Source organism: Geospiza fortis, unplaced genomic scaffold, assembly GCF_000277835.1.
Source record: "Geospiza fortis unplaced genomic scaffold, GeoFor_1.0 scaffold11, whole genome shotgun sequence".
Taxonomy (NCBI): Eukaryota; Metazoa; Chordata; class Aves; order Passeriformes; family Thraupidae; genus Geospiza; species Geospiza fortis.
This window is the reverse complement of record NW_005054304.1, coordinates 16,280,764-16,297,892: the sequence shown is the minus strand read 5'-3', so window position 1 is coordinate 16,297,892 and position 17,129 is coordinate 16,280,764. Positions and strand designations below refer to the sequence as shown.

General features: G+C 43.4%; 2 protein-coding genes across 2 annotated transcripts in view; one reads left to right on the top strand and one right to left on the bottom strand.

Annotated features, from left to right (window-relative positions):
• Window positions 1-11,275, top strand: part of DAPP1 (dual adaptor of phosphotyrosine and 3-phosphoinositides 1) — a 21,978-nt gene extending 10,703 nt beyond the window's left edge. The window contains exons 3-9 of the mRNA XM_005418260.2: window positions 2,331-2,464; window positions 5,136-5,266; window positions 6,582-6,629; window positions 6,868-6,930; window positions 8,836-8,921; window positions 9,441-9,528; window positions 10,482-11,275. Coding sequence (XP_005418317.1) covers window positions 2,331-2,464; window positions 5,136-5,266; window positions 6,582-6,629; window positions 6,868-6,930; window positions 8,836-8,921; window positions 9,441-9,528; window positions 10,482-10,532 — 601 coding nt within the window. The 3' untranslated portion in view covers window positions 10,533-11,275. The remainder of the gene's footprint in view (window positions 1-2,330; window positions 2,465-5,135; window positions 5,267-6,581; window positions 6,630-6,867; window positions 6,931-8,835; window positions 8,922-9,440; window positions 9,529-10,481) is intronic.
• A 335-nt stretch (window positions 11,276-11,610) lies between these two features.
• LAMTOR3 (late endosomal/lysosomal adaptor, MAPK and MTOR activator 3) lies at window positions 11,611-17,044 on the bottom strand (the record flags this gene model as incomplete). The annotated part of the gene is made up of 5 exons (XM_031066444.1): window positions 11,611-13,486; window positions 14,161-14,224; window positions 15,302-15,435; window positions 16,279-16,337; window positions 16,998-17,044. Coding segments are annotated over 5 exons (378 nt in total), but the record flags the coding sequence as incomplete, so codon positions are not given.
• Between the last annotated feature and the right edge of the window lie 85 nt (window positions 17,045-17,129).

Below are 17,129 nucleotides of genomic sequence, written 5' to 3'. Positions count from 1 at the left end.
GCTGCAAACTGAGCCTCTGAACAATCTGTGACCACAACTCAGCTGAACCACAGTAACTTTCTAAAGTCACTTTGATCCGTGTAATGCTGCTGGTTATTTCCACCCTGACAGGGGCACAGCATATGCCCTTGAGATTGTGGCTTTCTGCATATTCAGTACCAGGGGCAGTTACAATCTGGAAGAGCAGTTTCTTGGGAGCTGAGGAAAGTCTGATTTGCACATACCCTGCTCCCCTGGAAAGGCAACAGTGAGGTCTTTGACCCACTTCTGATAGAAGATCTAGGAGCAACTGCGTCTATACACACACTGTTGAAATTATTAGGCAGCCATTTATACAAAGGGTGCCCAACAGATCTGCGGGTGATGTTACAAAATGAGTATTCAGACTAGCAATGACTGAATTCAGTGCAAGTGTTGCCAGAAAGAATAGTGGCATTTACAAACAATAGCTTTCCTTAAAAAAAAGTAATTTCAAGTGAATCACTGTTTTTCTGGTTAATATTTTTTTTTACTTTAAAATGTTAAGCATTATTTGAGGTAACTACCTCAGCCAATTAAAAATATATATATGTATCTTGAAGGTAGTTTTAAAGGGCATTCAGGAAACAACTTATTGTAATAAACCAAATTTAAATAGTTCTTTTAATAGGAAACAGAAGTGCTAATTAATGAAAATAAATTTGCTGCTTGACTAGATTCTAGCCTTAGAAGACCTACAAAACTCTGTTTCAGGTCCATTCCAATCTCTTGTTCAGCTCTTCATGTAGGGAGCATTACTCACTGCATTACCATATGAACTGAATAGCCCAGTCTGAAGTTTTGTCTTTTATTCTGTTCTGCTAGTTTCTGTTGTTACATCTCCTTTGAATACTGATTTTGATTTTAAAATGTTTTTCAATTTTTCTACTGGTTAATGTTATATTTTCTTTCAGTTTTTTGGACTAATATTAAAAGTTAATAGTAGAATAAGTAATTCAGTTTTGTTCTGATACATTTCTGTAGAAAAGATAACTTCAGCAATTCTAGCTGTCATTTTCCTTCTGTCCTGAAATATCTTCTGTAGCTTTTACTTCATTTTCTGCCTCAGCCTCACAAGGAACTTTGGTCATGATTATAATTTGGGGTTTTTCAAGGAAAGAATGCTTAGCCATCCCTTGAGGTTTTTATTGACAGCTGTAGGAAGAGAGATCACTTATTCCCTGAAATCCCCTCCCCCAGCTACATTAGCCAGTTTGAAAGGGAAGTAGGAAGCAGAGTAGAATTTGCTCTCATTGCAACATTGTCTTGAGAAATTAAACAAAAAGAAAGAAATGCCTGTAATTGCAGCAGAGTCACAGCAGCTCTTCCCTGGCATTGAGCATTTGCACTTGGCTTGTTGTGCCTCAGCTTACTGTAGCACAAAACATGTGGGAGGCCCACAGAGGCCTTCTTCTTCTGTTTTCTGCAGTATCATAAATACTGTTCGAAGAGAAATCTTTAAATACCAGTTTGAAACCATAATCTTCTTTGGAAGTGGCAATAAACAATGAAAGAGATGCTATAATTAATTTTCTTCACTACACTTTCCCAGTATATTTGCTGTGTAAGTTTTTGCTCAGACAGTTTGTTTTGGGTGCTAGTAACATTAACAAAAGTATCTTTTTCATTGGAGAAATACTTGCAATAAATGCTTCACTGTCTTTTGAAGTCAAGATAATTGCCTACCCAGGAAGTGAGACCTTGTACACTTCTCTAAATGCCATCAGGTTTCATAAACAAAAGCTGTTACTTCCCTTACAGAACAAGGACCCTGGTTCATGTTTGTCAGTGCCCATCCTAGTGGAACCAATCATCCAAATACAGAGACAAAGCAAACAACTGCTAAAGCCCTAGGTATTTAAAATTAGGTTATTAAACATGTTTGCGTGCAAAACAGAGACAGCCTATTTTTCAAAGGGAAACAGAAGACATTTTCAGTGAGATTGGAATGCTACTTGAAAAGCAAGACACATATTGAGTACACTCTCAAGACTGAAGTCCAATAAGTGAAAGGATTTAGGCAGAAGGCTTGAAATCTCTCTTCTGTGTCTTTTTCTTGATGTGAGAGTTAAATCAACCAACTTGGCCTTTCTAGGCTTTCATCATCTCATGTCTGTAAGTCAGCAACTAAAATCTGATTTTCAGCTGTGTTGAGTATTAGTGAGGGACAGTAATGGCAGTAGTATTACTATTATGACAGTGACTGGCAGCCTGTGACCTGGGGCCCTGTAGTGAAAGATGCTGTTTAAGGATTGTATGTGCAAAATGCCTTTGGCATTTATGCCTTGACAAATTTTCCTCTTTTATTTTAGGGGTAAAGATTCTGTGAAACACTTCCATGTTGAGCACACAGGAACTTCATTCAAGTTTGGATTTAATGAATTTTCTAGCTTGAAGGAATTGGTCATGCATTTTGCAAACCAGCCTTTAATTGGAAGTGAAACAGGTAAGGAGAGCCATATTGTGTGCATGAACACATTTGTAGCCATGCTTCACAAAGGTCTAACTAAAAGGAGCTTCTGTTGTGCTAGCAAATAGATCTTCTGCTGAAGTGTTCATAAATTCACATTTGTATTTGTATCTAAATCAATTCCACTTCAAAAAAATCTTTCAAGTTCTTTGAAGATAACCCACACATAAGCTTATTGGGCTTTTGCTAACCAGCGCTGTGAGCTCCTTTCAGTTTCTCAGAGGAAGAAGGATTTCAAAATACAGGGAGGATTAGAACATTCTCAAAACCAGCAAAACCAAAGCACAGTGTTGGTGAGGACATAAATATTCATCTTTGAACTTGAAATCCCCCAATAAAAATAAATAGAAAAGTGACTTGAAATGGTTTTATCTCACTATTCTTTGTCCAAGGAAGGAGCCTACAGTGTTGTGCTCCTCCTTCCTGTAGGGAATGTGTTTTTAACCAGCTCTCCTGTTCTGCCTGCAATGCCATCACCATGCTGATGCCATCTACCATCACAGTGATTTTTCTTGCTTTTCAGAGGAGAGAGAAAAGCACAAGTTTCTCCAACAACCAGTGTGCTGCCTGAATTTAAGGGTCAAAATATTAAACTTGATTCCTAGAAGAATTGAACACCATCAGGCTAGAATCCCTGGAGAAACAAACTGGGTATTATCATGGCAATGTCAGTTTTATGTTTAGCTTCAAGTGTAAGAGATGAAGACACGTCAGTACAAGTTAATGCCAAAACTTCAGTGTCCTCTGTGGCAAGTGTATGCAAATAACTCAGAGCAGTGCTGATTATGTATGCAAGAGCCCAGTTAAATGATAGTTGGCACATGCAATAACTGTAACTTGTCACACACTAAATTTGCACCAGTACTCTGCTAACCCAAACATTAAATTCAAGGGCTCCTTTGCCAATTTCTTCCCTTAAGAAAAATGCAGTTGTACACTCAATATGGCGTTTGTATCTTTCAAAACACTCTTTTTAAATTGCTTTCAAGAGTGGTTCAAACACAGAGCTCCCACATGTAAGATCTGTGCCAGTGAGCTATTTTTCCTAGGAAATCAGGCATGCACCCACAGGCCTAGCCCCATAAAGATTTCAGATGACATAAAACTTGTATTTCCCCATTCCTCACTCCTTCACTGCACATGTTACAGACACTAATAAGCAAGACTTTGGTTTTATCTGATCTCTATGGATGAGATTAACACTTGCCACCTTAAGGTTTCCTAATCAGATTCTGCTGGCTCTGTGAAACCTCTAAGTCAGATGTGCTACAAAATAAAAAAAAAAAAAAAATTGGATATCATATCAAGAAACCTTCCACCTTACCATACCATGGAAAACAGTAGAGTGGAAAAGAGAATTAACACTCAGGCAATATTCCTTCAGATACAGGGGTCAAATTTCTCCTGGGTCATAACCATGTTTTGTCAAAAATGAGGCAGAGGCTCATCAGAGTCAACTCCAATCCAAGCATCAGCAGATGCAGACATGGCAGAATAATCTTGCTACAGTGCAGCTTTTTGCTAGATCTTGTGTATACTTACCAGATTATTGTGTACAATTGTCTTTGTGGAGGCAAAAAAATCCACAGAGAAAACAAATATTGTATAAAATGTTATATTAGCCTTCCATTTCTGCAATGGAGCTTTTTATCCATGGGGTACAGATGATGATACCCTGATTCTGTGCAACAGCTCAGGAGTAGTTTCTCTGGAATGGTGGTAGAGCTGTTCTCAATTTTATTTTAAATGATAAAGCATGATTTTTCTGCAAGGCCAGATAGAAATAAACATATGTTGACTTTCCACCTACAGCAAGTTGAATAGATCACATTTGCATACACCCCCTGTGCCTGCAGACAGATTTCAGCTGGTTACTTCAAATACAATTTTTCCACTTCTCTTTTTAGCCCCTCCCATTACAGAATACTTTTACATTACTCATACATCTGTAGGTTTCAAGTTCAAGTTGCTTCCAGTTCTAGCATCCCTCCTCTTTAAGAGCTGCAATATCAGCATAAAATGCAAATGGAGCAGCATTTGGTATGCTGTGATATTTTTAAAGAATGGAGTTAGACGGTGGAGCAGTTACTATTTCAAGGATGTTCTTGAAAAGTACAATAGTACTATTGTACTCAAAGTACAAAAATACTATTTTGAAAAGTACAATGCATTCACTATTGAGAATGCAGTTTTTTTCAGGGAACATGCAATAAACATGACCTTACTTGGAGGAAAAGAAGAATGGCTATAATGAAAAGATTAACTGGGAAGAGCTGTGGTAAAAACAGTTGACATGGGTTTACTGTTAGGAAGTCTGTAGCCAGAGCTCTGACAGATTAGCTGATTTAAGCACCAGCTAGTGGCATGTTGTAAACCCCATGACTTTTATGCCTCCTGTCTAGTTTAGCATCCTGCCCACCCTCCAAGCCAGCCTCTGGGGCAGAAAAGCAACTTAATAAGTCAAGAGATTTCATGCAAGCATTTGCAAGGGTAAAGGTTTTGAAAAGGTACCATCTATTTACAGTTTTCACAGCTGCCTTTTTAATTTTAGGAGGAGATGAAATAAACCATTCCTCAGAGATGTAGCTACTGACAAGTTATTTTCTAAGTTGGACTTTCCAGATGACTCCTGCTCTTTTCTGTCCAGGAACTTTAATTGTGTTGAAGCATCCCTACCCACGGCAAGTGGAGGAACCCTCCATTTATGAGTCTGTCCGAGTTCACACTGCAATGCAGACAGGAAGGACAGAAAGTGACCTTGTCCCAAATGCTCCCTCAGTAAGTTGTGTTCTGGTGGGAGGGGTGCTCCTGGCCTGAGCCTAGCATGATTGCTGGAGTGAGCTATGGAGTAAGACTGGTTATTAATCCCTCTATGGGTTTGTAAATACAGGAAGTCTCTGCCAAACAAGGCAAAGCAAATACAGACTTGCTCAGTACAAGCCCATGACAAATAAAGGCTTTTATAATTGTTGTCACTTCAACGCTGTCCCTGGAAAAACCTGGGTGAGTCTGACTATCCAAACAAAGAATATGTGAAAGATTTTCATTCTCACGTTATCTTTTAGAATAATTTATCATTATTAAAATTATCATGAATTTAAAAAAAAATGCATACACACACACACAAAATCATATACATTTGGGCCACCTATTCTGACATTTGAGACTCACTTGAACAGCAGTTGGAGTCTCTAAATCCCTTGTAGCTCATGTCTAAGTGAGACAGGTGGTTTCTCCAGAACAGTTTGCTCTGCACAGAAAGTATTTTAATTATATACTTATTTTTGGGGGGGAAAGAGGAAGAATTATGTTACTATGGGTTAATGAAGTTGCAAGAAGAACCACTTCTGATGTATCTCACATCCAACCCTTCATCACCAAGTTACACTTTAACCTCCAAAGAAGCTTGACTTCCACACACCACCAATAAAAAGGTAACATTTTTTCAAGAACAAGCAGTAACTTGGCAAGATTTTGATTTTCAGAGATCCCACAGCCAGGTCCCTAAAGAGAATTTCAGTATCTAAGAAGTGATAAGGTCCAGGTGTCACTCATGATGCCAGAAAAACAGTTCAAACCCCAATTTTTCTAAAAGCACACTGAACATAACAGTTTTTTCCTGTCCAGCGTGGGCCTGGTTGAGAGAATAGAGCAGCTCAGTAAAACAGCACTTTCCCCTGGCTGCATTTGAGGAGCCTTTTCTGGGGATAATTCCACTGTCAGTTAAACCCCATGTGCTCCTGGTCACAACACCCAGAGGGACAACCATCCAACTTCAGTAAATGAAGTGTAACTGAGCTATTTTGGTGCATTTGGCTGGGAAGGGACAGGGCAGGAGCTCCCTGGGGGAGGCACAGCCTGGGGGCTGCTCCAGAGCCAGCACTGCTCCATGTTCACCCTAAGACAGCTGGATCAGCCCAGGGGGAGCATGGAAGTGAGGGCAAGTGGCTCTGGGGAGTTTCCCAAAGAATTGATGCATCTTCCCAATGTAGGCAAAGGAGGGGTATGTGGGACATGGAAGCAGAGCTCAGCCTCTAACCACAATCCCTTTCTTTTTCTTTCTTTCTTTCTTTCTTTCTTTCTTACTTCACAGCTCGGTACCAAAGAAGGATATTTGATAAAACAGGGCAAAATAGTCAAGGTAAGAAAACTCTTACTTGTTGCTTCCACCCTGTGATCACCCACAGAAGCTAAAGACAACATGGAGCTGAAATTGCTCCACCTGTATTTCCCTGCAGAGAGGAACAATTTGTGTTTTGAGCAACAACAAAGAACAGCTGTAAACCAGGGCAAGCCAGCAGCTTTGAAAGCTTTTCTTTCCCAAGAAGTTTTAGACTAAACTCTCCCAAAACGGTTACCATTCATTCTTGATCTTTCAGAACTGGAAAACAAGGTGGTTTACACTGCATAGGAATGAACTGAAGTACTTCAAAGACCAGACAGTAAGTAGCAAACACCAATTCCACCTTTTAAACATCTACACAGGCAGCTGCAGCCTCCTTGTCTCTCTGGCTTCTCACATCTGTATCACAGCTTTCCAAGCTAAAACTTCCCAAACTGTCAGAGGGGTCAAACCTGTCAAGTAAAGTCAGTTTTGCTGATGACTTCAACAAGAGAAACTAAGTTTTACTGTGCTCTGCCAGTCTTAGCTACTGGATAGAGTTTGCAGGGATTTTTTTACAAAGAATCAGGGAATAGTTTGGGTTGGAAGGGACCTTAAAGATCTTCTTCTTCCAAGCTCTCCACCACAGGCAGAGACACCTTCCACTAGACCAGGCTGCTCCAAGCCCTGCCCAACCTGGCCTAGAATACATTTTTGTTTTGCTTTGTTAAGTGGATTTTAAGCTACCAGCACAACACAACCTTTATTTGTAGCTCAGACACAACCTGACAGAGAGCATGCTGTTAAAATAGTTCTAAAAATACTGGTGGTATCCTTTGCATTCTTTGATTTCATCCTCTTACTTCAAGTGGTCTCACAGGATACATGAAAAAAAGGTCACTTAAAAATTCCTTCTGACAAAGATTAATCTGTAGCATCCTTACATTTGCTTCTCCATTTCTATCTTGATCTGAGTAAAGACAAGAAACACAGATGGAGTTTCTTTGCCCTTACAATGCCTTTGTTTGAGGTTCCTTCATAAACACATCCAAACTGTTCACCTCTGCCAAGCCCTATTTCAAGCATCTAACAAATTTTTACACAAGAGCAGACACAAGAGCCTTCTCTCACCAAACAGTACCATTTCTAAACAGTTATGGTTTTTCAGGGCTTTCCACCAGTTTTCATTTCAGACAGAACAACTTGAATTAAGTTTGCAGGATAGCATTTCAAAGAGCAGCACTCAATTAGTGACTTACCAGGCAAGAAGAACTCCTGTGTTTGTCAGGACTACAATCTCCTTCCAGGCAGCAGCTCCAGCATCTCCTGGCACTCCTGTTTTTGCTGTGGGGTTGCAGGGACCTACAGGTGGGCAGCCTGCAGCTAACCCTGGGATAGCATTTGGTATCACACCACAGACCAAGGGGCTTTCTTCTAATGTAGGGTATTACTAACAGCCACTGAGTCAGCAAAAATATTAAGGGAAGATGAGAAAGCAACAGACACCTCCATGCATCTGATGAAGGACCATGGAAACAGCTAAGGGTGTTTGGGCAGAAAGCAATCAAGCTGTCTCTTCTGAGGCCTTAACAATGTGAGGCTGAAACCACTGGAGGAAGAGCTCTCACACCTAGGGAGAATGAAACTCCTCAGGGAGATGGGTTGCTGTTGTACACAGTCCCTGCACCTGAGCTTGTCCAAAGAAACTTTATACACATGTGTGTGTGTACATGCTTCTCAGGCAGCCAAACCTACCACTTCTGCTGCAAGCACTACTTTGGCTTTACTTCTACACTTGTCCTTACCCAGCTTCATCCTTTTAAGGCACTTAGGAATTAATTCAATCTCCAACAGCTGGCTGGTCTGATAGGCCCTGTACCCACGCCTTTGTCTCTGTAAACCTTAGCTGAAAGTGGTACCAGGTTTGCTGCTGTGTCAGTCACTTTACAAGGCATCAGCCAAACCCTCAGCAGCCTCCATGTAGCTCAAACATTCCTGCAGTAGAGATCTCCTCTGTTGCTTGTCCAGATGTGAACAGCCCTGCATTTTTCATATTAAGCTCACTTTGTATCATACCACTGATGTTATGCTTGCTAGTTTGTGCTTATAGTGTTACAGCCATTGTAACTATGCCTGGAAAAACCTGTGGAGCTGCCTGTGAAAGTCTAGATACACTGAAGATGAAGTGAGATAACCTTATCTTCTGTTTTCATGTGTTCACATTTTAAAACGTTTTCTCTTCAAGGCTACAGAACCAATTCGAGCGCTTGACTTAACTGAATGCTCAGCTGTGCAATTTGACTATTCCCAGGAAAGAGTCAACTGCTTCTGGTAGGTTGCAGGATTTTCTCCATGTTGCTGGGAAGTTCAAAGGGAATTTTGAAATATAAACAATGTGTGTTTCTGAAAGGTCCTTTGGTGGTTGTGAGCCTGCTCATCCTCTAACTCACAAGTCTCTTTCTGTCAGACAATCTCTGTCATGGCTTTGCCAAATCACTCCTGGCAAAGGGTGGGCCCATGTGTAGTGAGCATTTCTAATTCTCTAAGCATCTATAATCATCACCTAGACTCATGGATCTTGGGGTCAGACACTGATACAGGTCACATGGTAACCTGTTCTGTGCCCAAATGTGGGTCTCTTATCCTCAGAAGGGTCCTCGTCCTTAAGGACCCTGGGCTGTAAATGGCTGTCACCCATTCTTGGTTAACCTCCCTCCTGGTGGCTGAAGGGGAGCTCAGCCTCCCTGTCCTGCTCTGTCTCAGCAACTGCTGGCACAGGCCAGCTGGGCTCAGTTTTGGGGAGAACTGCCAGTTGTTCTAGCAACTTAAGAAAGTTTTGTTTACTTGCAGTTTAGTGTTCCCACTAAGGACATACTACCTGTGTGCAAAAACGGGGATAGAAGCTGACGAGTGGATTAAAATCCTGCGGTGGAAGCTGGTAAGGTGATGTGTGCTGCTACTGCCAGCACAGCCCCCCAGGACTGGGGCACCCGAGGGCTAAAGTTCTCAGCACCTCCAACCAGGGAGAACTTGCTCTGGCTGCCAGGCCAGCTAGATTGGAATACGCATTTTCACATAATCACAGAATCAATTAGGTTGGAAAGGACCTCTGAGTTCCTCAAGTCCAACCTTTGATCAGTCACAACCTTGTCAACTAGGCACTGTGGCACTGAGTGTCACTGCCACACCCTGTCTTTTCTTAAGCACCTCCAGGGATGGTGACTCCACCACCTTCCTGAGCAGCTCATTCCAATGTCTAACAACTCCTTCTGTGAAGAAATTCCTCCTGAGGTCCAGTCTAAACCTCCCCTGGCACAGGTTGAGGCTATGCCCTCTCATCCTGTCACTGTCTGCCTGGGAGAAGAGACCAACCCCCAGCTGGCTACCCCCTCCTTTCAGAGAGTCATAAAGTCACCCCAGAAACTCCCCAGGCTAAACACCCCCAGCTCCATCAGCTGCTCCTCATAGGACTTATGATCTAGCCCCTTCCCCTCCACTGCCCTTTTCTGGAATCAGGCACCTTCCTGAACTGAGTGGCCCAAAACTGGACACAGCAGTCGAGGTGTGGCCTCATCAGTGCCATGCACAGGGGCATGCATAATGTATCTCTCTGCAAACCCACTTCAGCATTTTTGGGATGCACTTTTACAGGCACACTCATTTGTAAGAAAAAATTACTTCCATCTCTAAGGATGTCATTATATGTGCTTGGTAAACAATACGGATCATCAGCCCACACTGCGTGTCCTGGGTCATGATGGCAGGAATGAGGAGACAATGTAAAGGCTTGAAAGCACTACTTCCTAAAAACTACCAGGGATTGGGTGGGTTGTACTCACCCACCTGCACATGCACGCAGCCAAGCAGTAATGGACTGTCTTTCTGTTGCAGTCACAGATACGGAAGCAGCTGGAGGAACGCAGCGCCACCCTCAGTTCCTAGCGGTGTGCCAGCGCTCCTGCTCCACGGGCAGGAATTGCCTCTCTCCAAGGGAAGGCATTGCTTACCAGAGGGCAGCCTCAGGTCTTCAGTGCTGTCTGTGCCCCTCACAGAGGTCACCCAGCTCTGCACACACGGGATCCTGCAGCTCTGGGTGCTCTGGGGCTGCCCAGTCACGCGTGGGGACGGTTGCAGAACCAGAGTGTTTGATGTGCGTGGTGTATGCCTGTAATGCACTTAACTCAAACACCTGCCACCTCATCACAGAAGTGGGCACTGTTCAAAACTTTTGGGGTTATTCAGCGCACTCATTAATTTATTACAAGCTGCATCACAACTAAGCACTGGTATCATATTCTGTAACCTTGAACCTTTTATTTAAAACAGGTCCTTTCTGGAAATATTAAATATCTTTTTATTACCTGTTTAGGCTTTAAACTGAAAGAAAAATGACGGAATTACATTTTGTAAATAGTATCTATATTGCAATCCAGAGAGTAGTATTCCAAGGCTCTTTTCAAAGTGACATGCCAAACAAATTTTTATATGGTTTAGCTTTATTCCACAGTGATGGCTACAAGGGAATGTTTGTTTCAAACAGCATCTGTAGGTAATGGTGAGCAGCATCATGTAAGCACACTTGTATACAAACCAGGGTTCTGAGAAACCATAGGACACACATCTAACAGCATTGTGGCTCACTAGAGAGACAAGAAGTGGATGGAACCCCATGATGTTGGTACTGTACTCTAAATAGATGTCACATTTTGGAAGCAAAGTTTGACACACTGGAGAGGCTCAAGACCAGACTGACCCAGCTGCAAGATCCCCTGAGCAATTCTGGGCTGGCAGAATTGCTGCCAGCCTCCTGCTCAAGGGCTGGCAAAGAGGGGGGACCCTCTCTCCCTGCATAGCAATCAAATTTGTGCTGAAACAGCATCTGCCAACCTCTCCTGCTATGCCACACTGCAGTCTGTGTTTGGTATTGCTCATGCAGAAGGTGTTTGATCATTGCCTTTGCTGGGAGAAGAGTGCAGAAAAGGAAGGCAAAAGCATATTGGAAGAAGAAAGAAAATCTAGATTTGGGCATATAAATAGCATTTTATTTCAACTTAGAAATTCAAAGTATTTGTAAATATTTTTATACAGACTGTTTTCTGAATAAAATGTCATTATAAAACTACCACGTCTTTTATATTCCTGCACTGTATTGTTAAAGCTTTGTCCTCCTTTTTCCCTTAATGAAGCTGTAATGAACTGACATCTCCCATTTAGTTAAAAACCTTTGCTGAGTTTGTGTGAGAGAGAGGCAGCATAAAGGGAAGAGAGAGATTATATTCTCCAACAGCATCACTGTCCTGTGAACATGGCTTGGAAATGGAGCTTGTGGGGAAACCACAAACATTGCCTTCCCTTTTTCACAGCAACAGGCTGCCTCACAAAACACTGGGCACAAGTTCAGCACACGGTGTCACAAACTGAAGCCAGTGAAAGAAACAGCAATTGGGTGGCCTTGGAAGCCGTCACAGACAGATGGGTTGAGCACAAACAGCAACGGGAGGCTTTTGCTGGAACACAAACACATTTTGCCAGAAATACACACACCTTCCAGCTGCTTCTGTAATGACCAGCAACCAAAGTCCCATTCCAGATTAGTTTAAATGGAAAAGGGTTGACTGACAAGCTGTAATCTCTTTTTGAGACAAGAACTCCCAGCTGTCATTTCCAGCACCGTATCCCCCCATCCTGCCTGATGCACCACAGGTCAATGAGGTGTGAGCACAGGGCCATGGCATCTCCTTTCCCAGCCTGGGGCCCAGAGCTGTCCCCCAGACCTGCAGTGCCTGGCAGCTGTCATAAGGGGACATGGGAGGAAACAAGGGGTGGGGCTAAGAGCACAGGCTTGATCCCCAACAACAGGATCTCTGCTCGGCCCTGGGACTTGGCATCCTTACTGCCCAACTGAGAGACACACTGGTTAGTTTTGAGTGTATAATTCATGGAGTTTGGACATTTACAAACAATTAAGAGACCTGCTCTCTCCAGAGACAAGCAGATGTGCTGTGGGGTATTACAGCGCAACAGAAGAGTAGACCAGGCTCTGTCATTTAAAAATACTGTATTTTATTTATATTTATTTACTTAAGAAAACCTAAGGGTAAATAAGCTGAGAGTGTCACCAGTGATGAACCCACACAAAGACTATGAGACATGAGATCTTCACAACCATATTACACAAAAAACCCCATGAAGAAGTGAGACATTGTTTGGGTGCTTTAGCTAGGCATCATGAAAATCCCTACAGCAACAGCTTCCATAGAAACAGCTTTCTTCCTAGTGGAAGCAGGATGCAGCTAGCATCCAGATTAGTAGCACTCCCTTGCCAAAGTGCCCCCTGTGTAAGGAAGCTGGGACATTGATTGTACCGACACATCACTGCTATCACACTTGCTCTCACAATGCCTCCAAGCACGTCTCTGCTCACTCCCTCCACCTGATGTGCCTTCCCACAGGCAGTGGTGGCCGGCCTGAGGACACCCCTACCATGTGCCATGTGCCCTGTGAAGCAGGAGATCTGGGGGTTGCTCCTTGGAGCCAAGGGCACGGCGCCGGCCTGGCTCAGCTGGCTGAGCTAAACTCCATGGGAGCTATTTTGGTGGGCTCTCCAGTACTGCACAATACAAGAAGCATGGCCTAAAGTAACATCCACCTACAACACACTAGTAGATCATTTCAGATTCAGTACTATGTACAATTTACTCTTACTTAGTATACTAAGGAGCTGTGGTATTTCTTCCGAGACGTGTTATTTGATTGATGATTATTGAATCTTTCTGTCCACTGGGCTGCAGAGGAATGCTGCACTCTGGCTATACCACCAGGTTAAGAAACTTCAACAACCTGCCTCAATTCTTCAAACAGGGGCGTGAGCTCCTTCTCCAAACTTACAATCAGCCCTGGAAAGAGAGAAGAGACAGAATGTTCCATCAAACAACATCACTGAGAAGCCTCTCTCCAAAGCCCACAGCTCCCTCCCCCTCCCAAATCACAGGCAGTGTTTTTCAAAGTCTGAAATGTTTCATGTGAGCTACTTACTCACTTTCCTGTGAATAGTGGGCAGCACCCCCAGGCAGGGTGTCTGCAGTCCCTGGCACTAAAAGAGGCACCCAGTGCAGCACAACTCTCCCCCACTACTGCCTTGCCACTTCCATAACTCCTGTGGCCCAAGAAGCTGTACCAAAACTAAATCCCTTCTGCTCAGATTCATTAGCCAATGTTCTCACCAGCAAGGCTAGGGTCTGGCTGAAGGACTTCCCCACCCCACAGAACTGAAGACAAATCTGCACACATTCCTGCAGAATGTTAACGTGACTGACAGAAACAGACCCAACAGCTTGCTTGTACAGCACAGTACTGCCTGTGCAGCATGGGCAAGGTTAATCACAGGAGAAAAATGCTTCTAGAAGAATAACAACTCCAGCAAGACACCTAAAATCTGTCAATTTTTACTCACATCTTGCACAATACACTGACAAAATTCACAGCAGGAACAAAGCTAACACAGCTTGCAGTGAATTCAGGGAATTTATTTTCAAATATTAAAATGCTGCAATCTTTAAAACAGACATACCTGTATTGGCATTGCTGCTTGCAATGAAACTCACTACCAAAGGTAAGCGATTGAACTGCACCACCTGCAAGCAGAGAGAAGTGCTCAGCCAGCAGCTAACACATCGTGCATGTCAGGGCTCTGATGAATTCTTTCCACAAAAATTCTCTGTGCAACAAGCAGCCTCCTCAGTTCAAAGGACAAGCAGGAGCAAGAGCCACAGAGGTGACTTTTCAGTGTACCTGTTTCTCAAGATTCATGGCTAAAAACACCAACAGAACTTACACTGTAGTACAGGGAGCTGCAGATGGAAAACCTGGCATTTCTCTCCACCTCCACTCTGTTCTACAGAATGCTGTCCACCAGAACCCTACCTCAGCTGCAGACCCTGCAGATTACACTGTGGAGACCACACCCTCCACAGGAAACAGGAGGGCAGGAAGGTTTATCGTTTTAAAATACTGTTCCCTGTACAGGAGTATCTGTTCCTCCATTACCAGGGAAACAGCACCGTGGGCACAACAGTAAGCTAGCAGCATCAAGAGACTCAAAGCAATGTACTAACTCACTCACCCACCTAATTTTCAAACAAAGCTTGACACACTGCAGGCTAAACAGCTGGCCAGTTCACTGCAGCCATAATTAAAAGCTCTCAGGACCACCAGAACTTGTGAAGGAGCAGAAATGTAGTAGATGATGGACTTTTGGACACAAATAATCAATTTATTTGTGAAAAATATGAGTGATATTCCGAAGCATTCGTACCTCAAAGCCATACTGGCAGCAAGATTAGCTATGAAGCAGGCTGCATGTGCTTTAATTCATGTTAGGTGTCACTAGTTATAAACATTGTTCATAAAAAAGAACATAAACCCTTCATAAAAGATTCAGAAGAGCATATGAGCAACATCTCCTGCAAATTCAGAACTATTACACTTTCCCATTGTCAACAAGTAAATCTCAAGTTTTGAGAAATGTAACAGAAGTTTAAAAATACTGTGAAATTTTGGCTTAACTGAAGCTGTGTAAGAAATAAATCAAAATTACTTCAATAGCAGCCTAGTGAAAATCTACCAGAGCTTAAATAACCTTCTTTCTCTTGCTCAATGTAACACAGGAACAGCTCAAGTTGCTGAGGACAGGGCACACTGAGGTTACTCACCTGGTAGGTATTGTAATAGCAGATGATACTTTTGTTTTTGGAGAGTCCTAACTTACTGCCCTGATCTGTGGCAAGGGCAAAGGTGGACAAAAAGCCAGGTCGCAGTGCGTGTTCTGGAGCATTATCATTGGCAACTGGAACAAAACAAGAAAATCCTCATCTTTACATGGGGTCTCTGACTGCATCCCAAACCCTCATCCAGCTCAGTGCTCTGCCAAAAGCAGAGAAACATGCAAGACCTCTGAGGTGCTCCCACAGGAACACCAGACAGTTTTCACAAGCTGTACATCATTTAATGCTCTCTGTATGATCAAAGCTCCTTATAGCAGCATCCTTCCTAGCACACCTAAGAAATTTTTAATCCTTTTCCTTTAGGATGCCTGTGCTGACGTCCCTTTGGTTCCATGTCCCATTGCACCCATTCCAGCCTTTGAACTGATTACTGGCACACAGTCACTTGACTGCAGACAGGTGAAGATGTGCAAGTTCTGCTGGGTGTTTGAATACTCTGGGTTACTGAACAAAATAAACCTGCAATACCTGAAACTTTGTATCCTTAAACTATTGTACTCACAAGCCAAAAATATCTGAAACAAGGACTGCAGAACATAAAAACTACAGTACCAAAAAAGCCAACAAAACACTGCCAAGCTCTGTCTACCACTTAGTATCAATCAGCCTGTGAGGGACTTGAAGATACAAGGACTTTACAGCACTCCAGTCCCTGTCACAGAGGAAAACTTCCATGGACTGCAATTACAAACAAACAAAAGGATATATTTAAAGAGGGCACAAACAAAAGGATATATTTAAAGAGGTACATAATCAACTAGTGAATTTCTACTTGAAGTCCACTTTAATTCTACCACTTGGGATATTCGGGTATTTGGCATAACAGAAGACTTTTCTGTACTTCTCCACCCCCTGCTGTTCAATCAGGATTTCAGCTGCAAAGCACAGCAAGAAGCTGAAGTTACCTTTGATAACAGGCACACCATCTCTGTCTGAGACTACAATAGCATGAAGACCTTCAACGCTGAAAAAAAAATAAAAGAGAAGAAGAGACACCATTTTAAAAACACAGTAATTAGTAGGAAAGGGTTTTTTTTTGTGAACAAATGTGCGAGAAAGGGGAAAACTGTGAAAAAAGCTGATGCCCTCATTAATTTAGTATTTGTTCTGTTTAGTACAGGTCTGGTGGCCCAAATAACAAGAAGGACATGGAGCTGCTGGAGCAAGTCCAGAGGAAGCCACGAAGCTGATAAGAGGGCTGGAGCACTTCCCCTACAAAGACAGGCTGAGGAAGTTGTGGCTGCTGAGCCGGGAGAAGGGAGGGTTGGGTGGAGACCTCACAGCAACCTTCTGGTATCTGAAGGGGGTTTGCAGGGAAGCTGGAGAGGGACCCTTCTGGGAACTGCAGTGACAGGACAAGGAGTAGTGGGTACAAAATCAAAACCGGGAAATTCAGGTTAGATATTAGGAAGAAATTCTTCACTGTGCAGGTGGTGAGATACTGGAATAGTATCCTATTGCCCAGGGCGGCTGTGGATACCGCAGCCTGGAAGTATTCATGGCCAGGCTGGACGGGGCTCTGAGCAAGCTGGCCTGGTGGGCAGTGTCCCTGCCCGTGGCAGAGGGCTGGCACCGGATGGCCCTGGCCGCCCGCCCCGCACAGCCCCGCACGGCCCCGCGTTACCTCGGCAGCTTCTTGTACAGGAACCGCTTCAGGTCCTGCGGGCAGAGACGGGCGGCGCGTTACTCACGCCCGCTCCCAGCGCCCCTGGCGCTCCCTCCCCGCCCGGCCCGGCCCGGCCCCGGCCCCGGCATC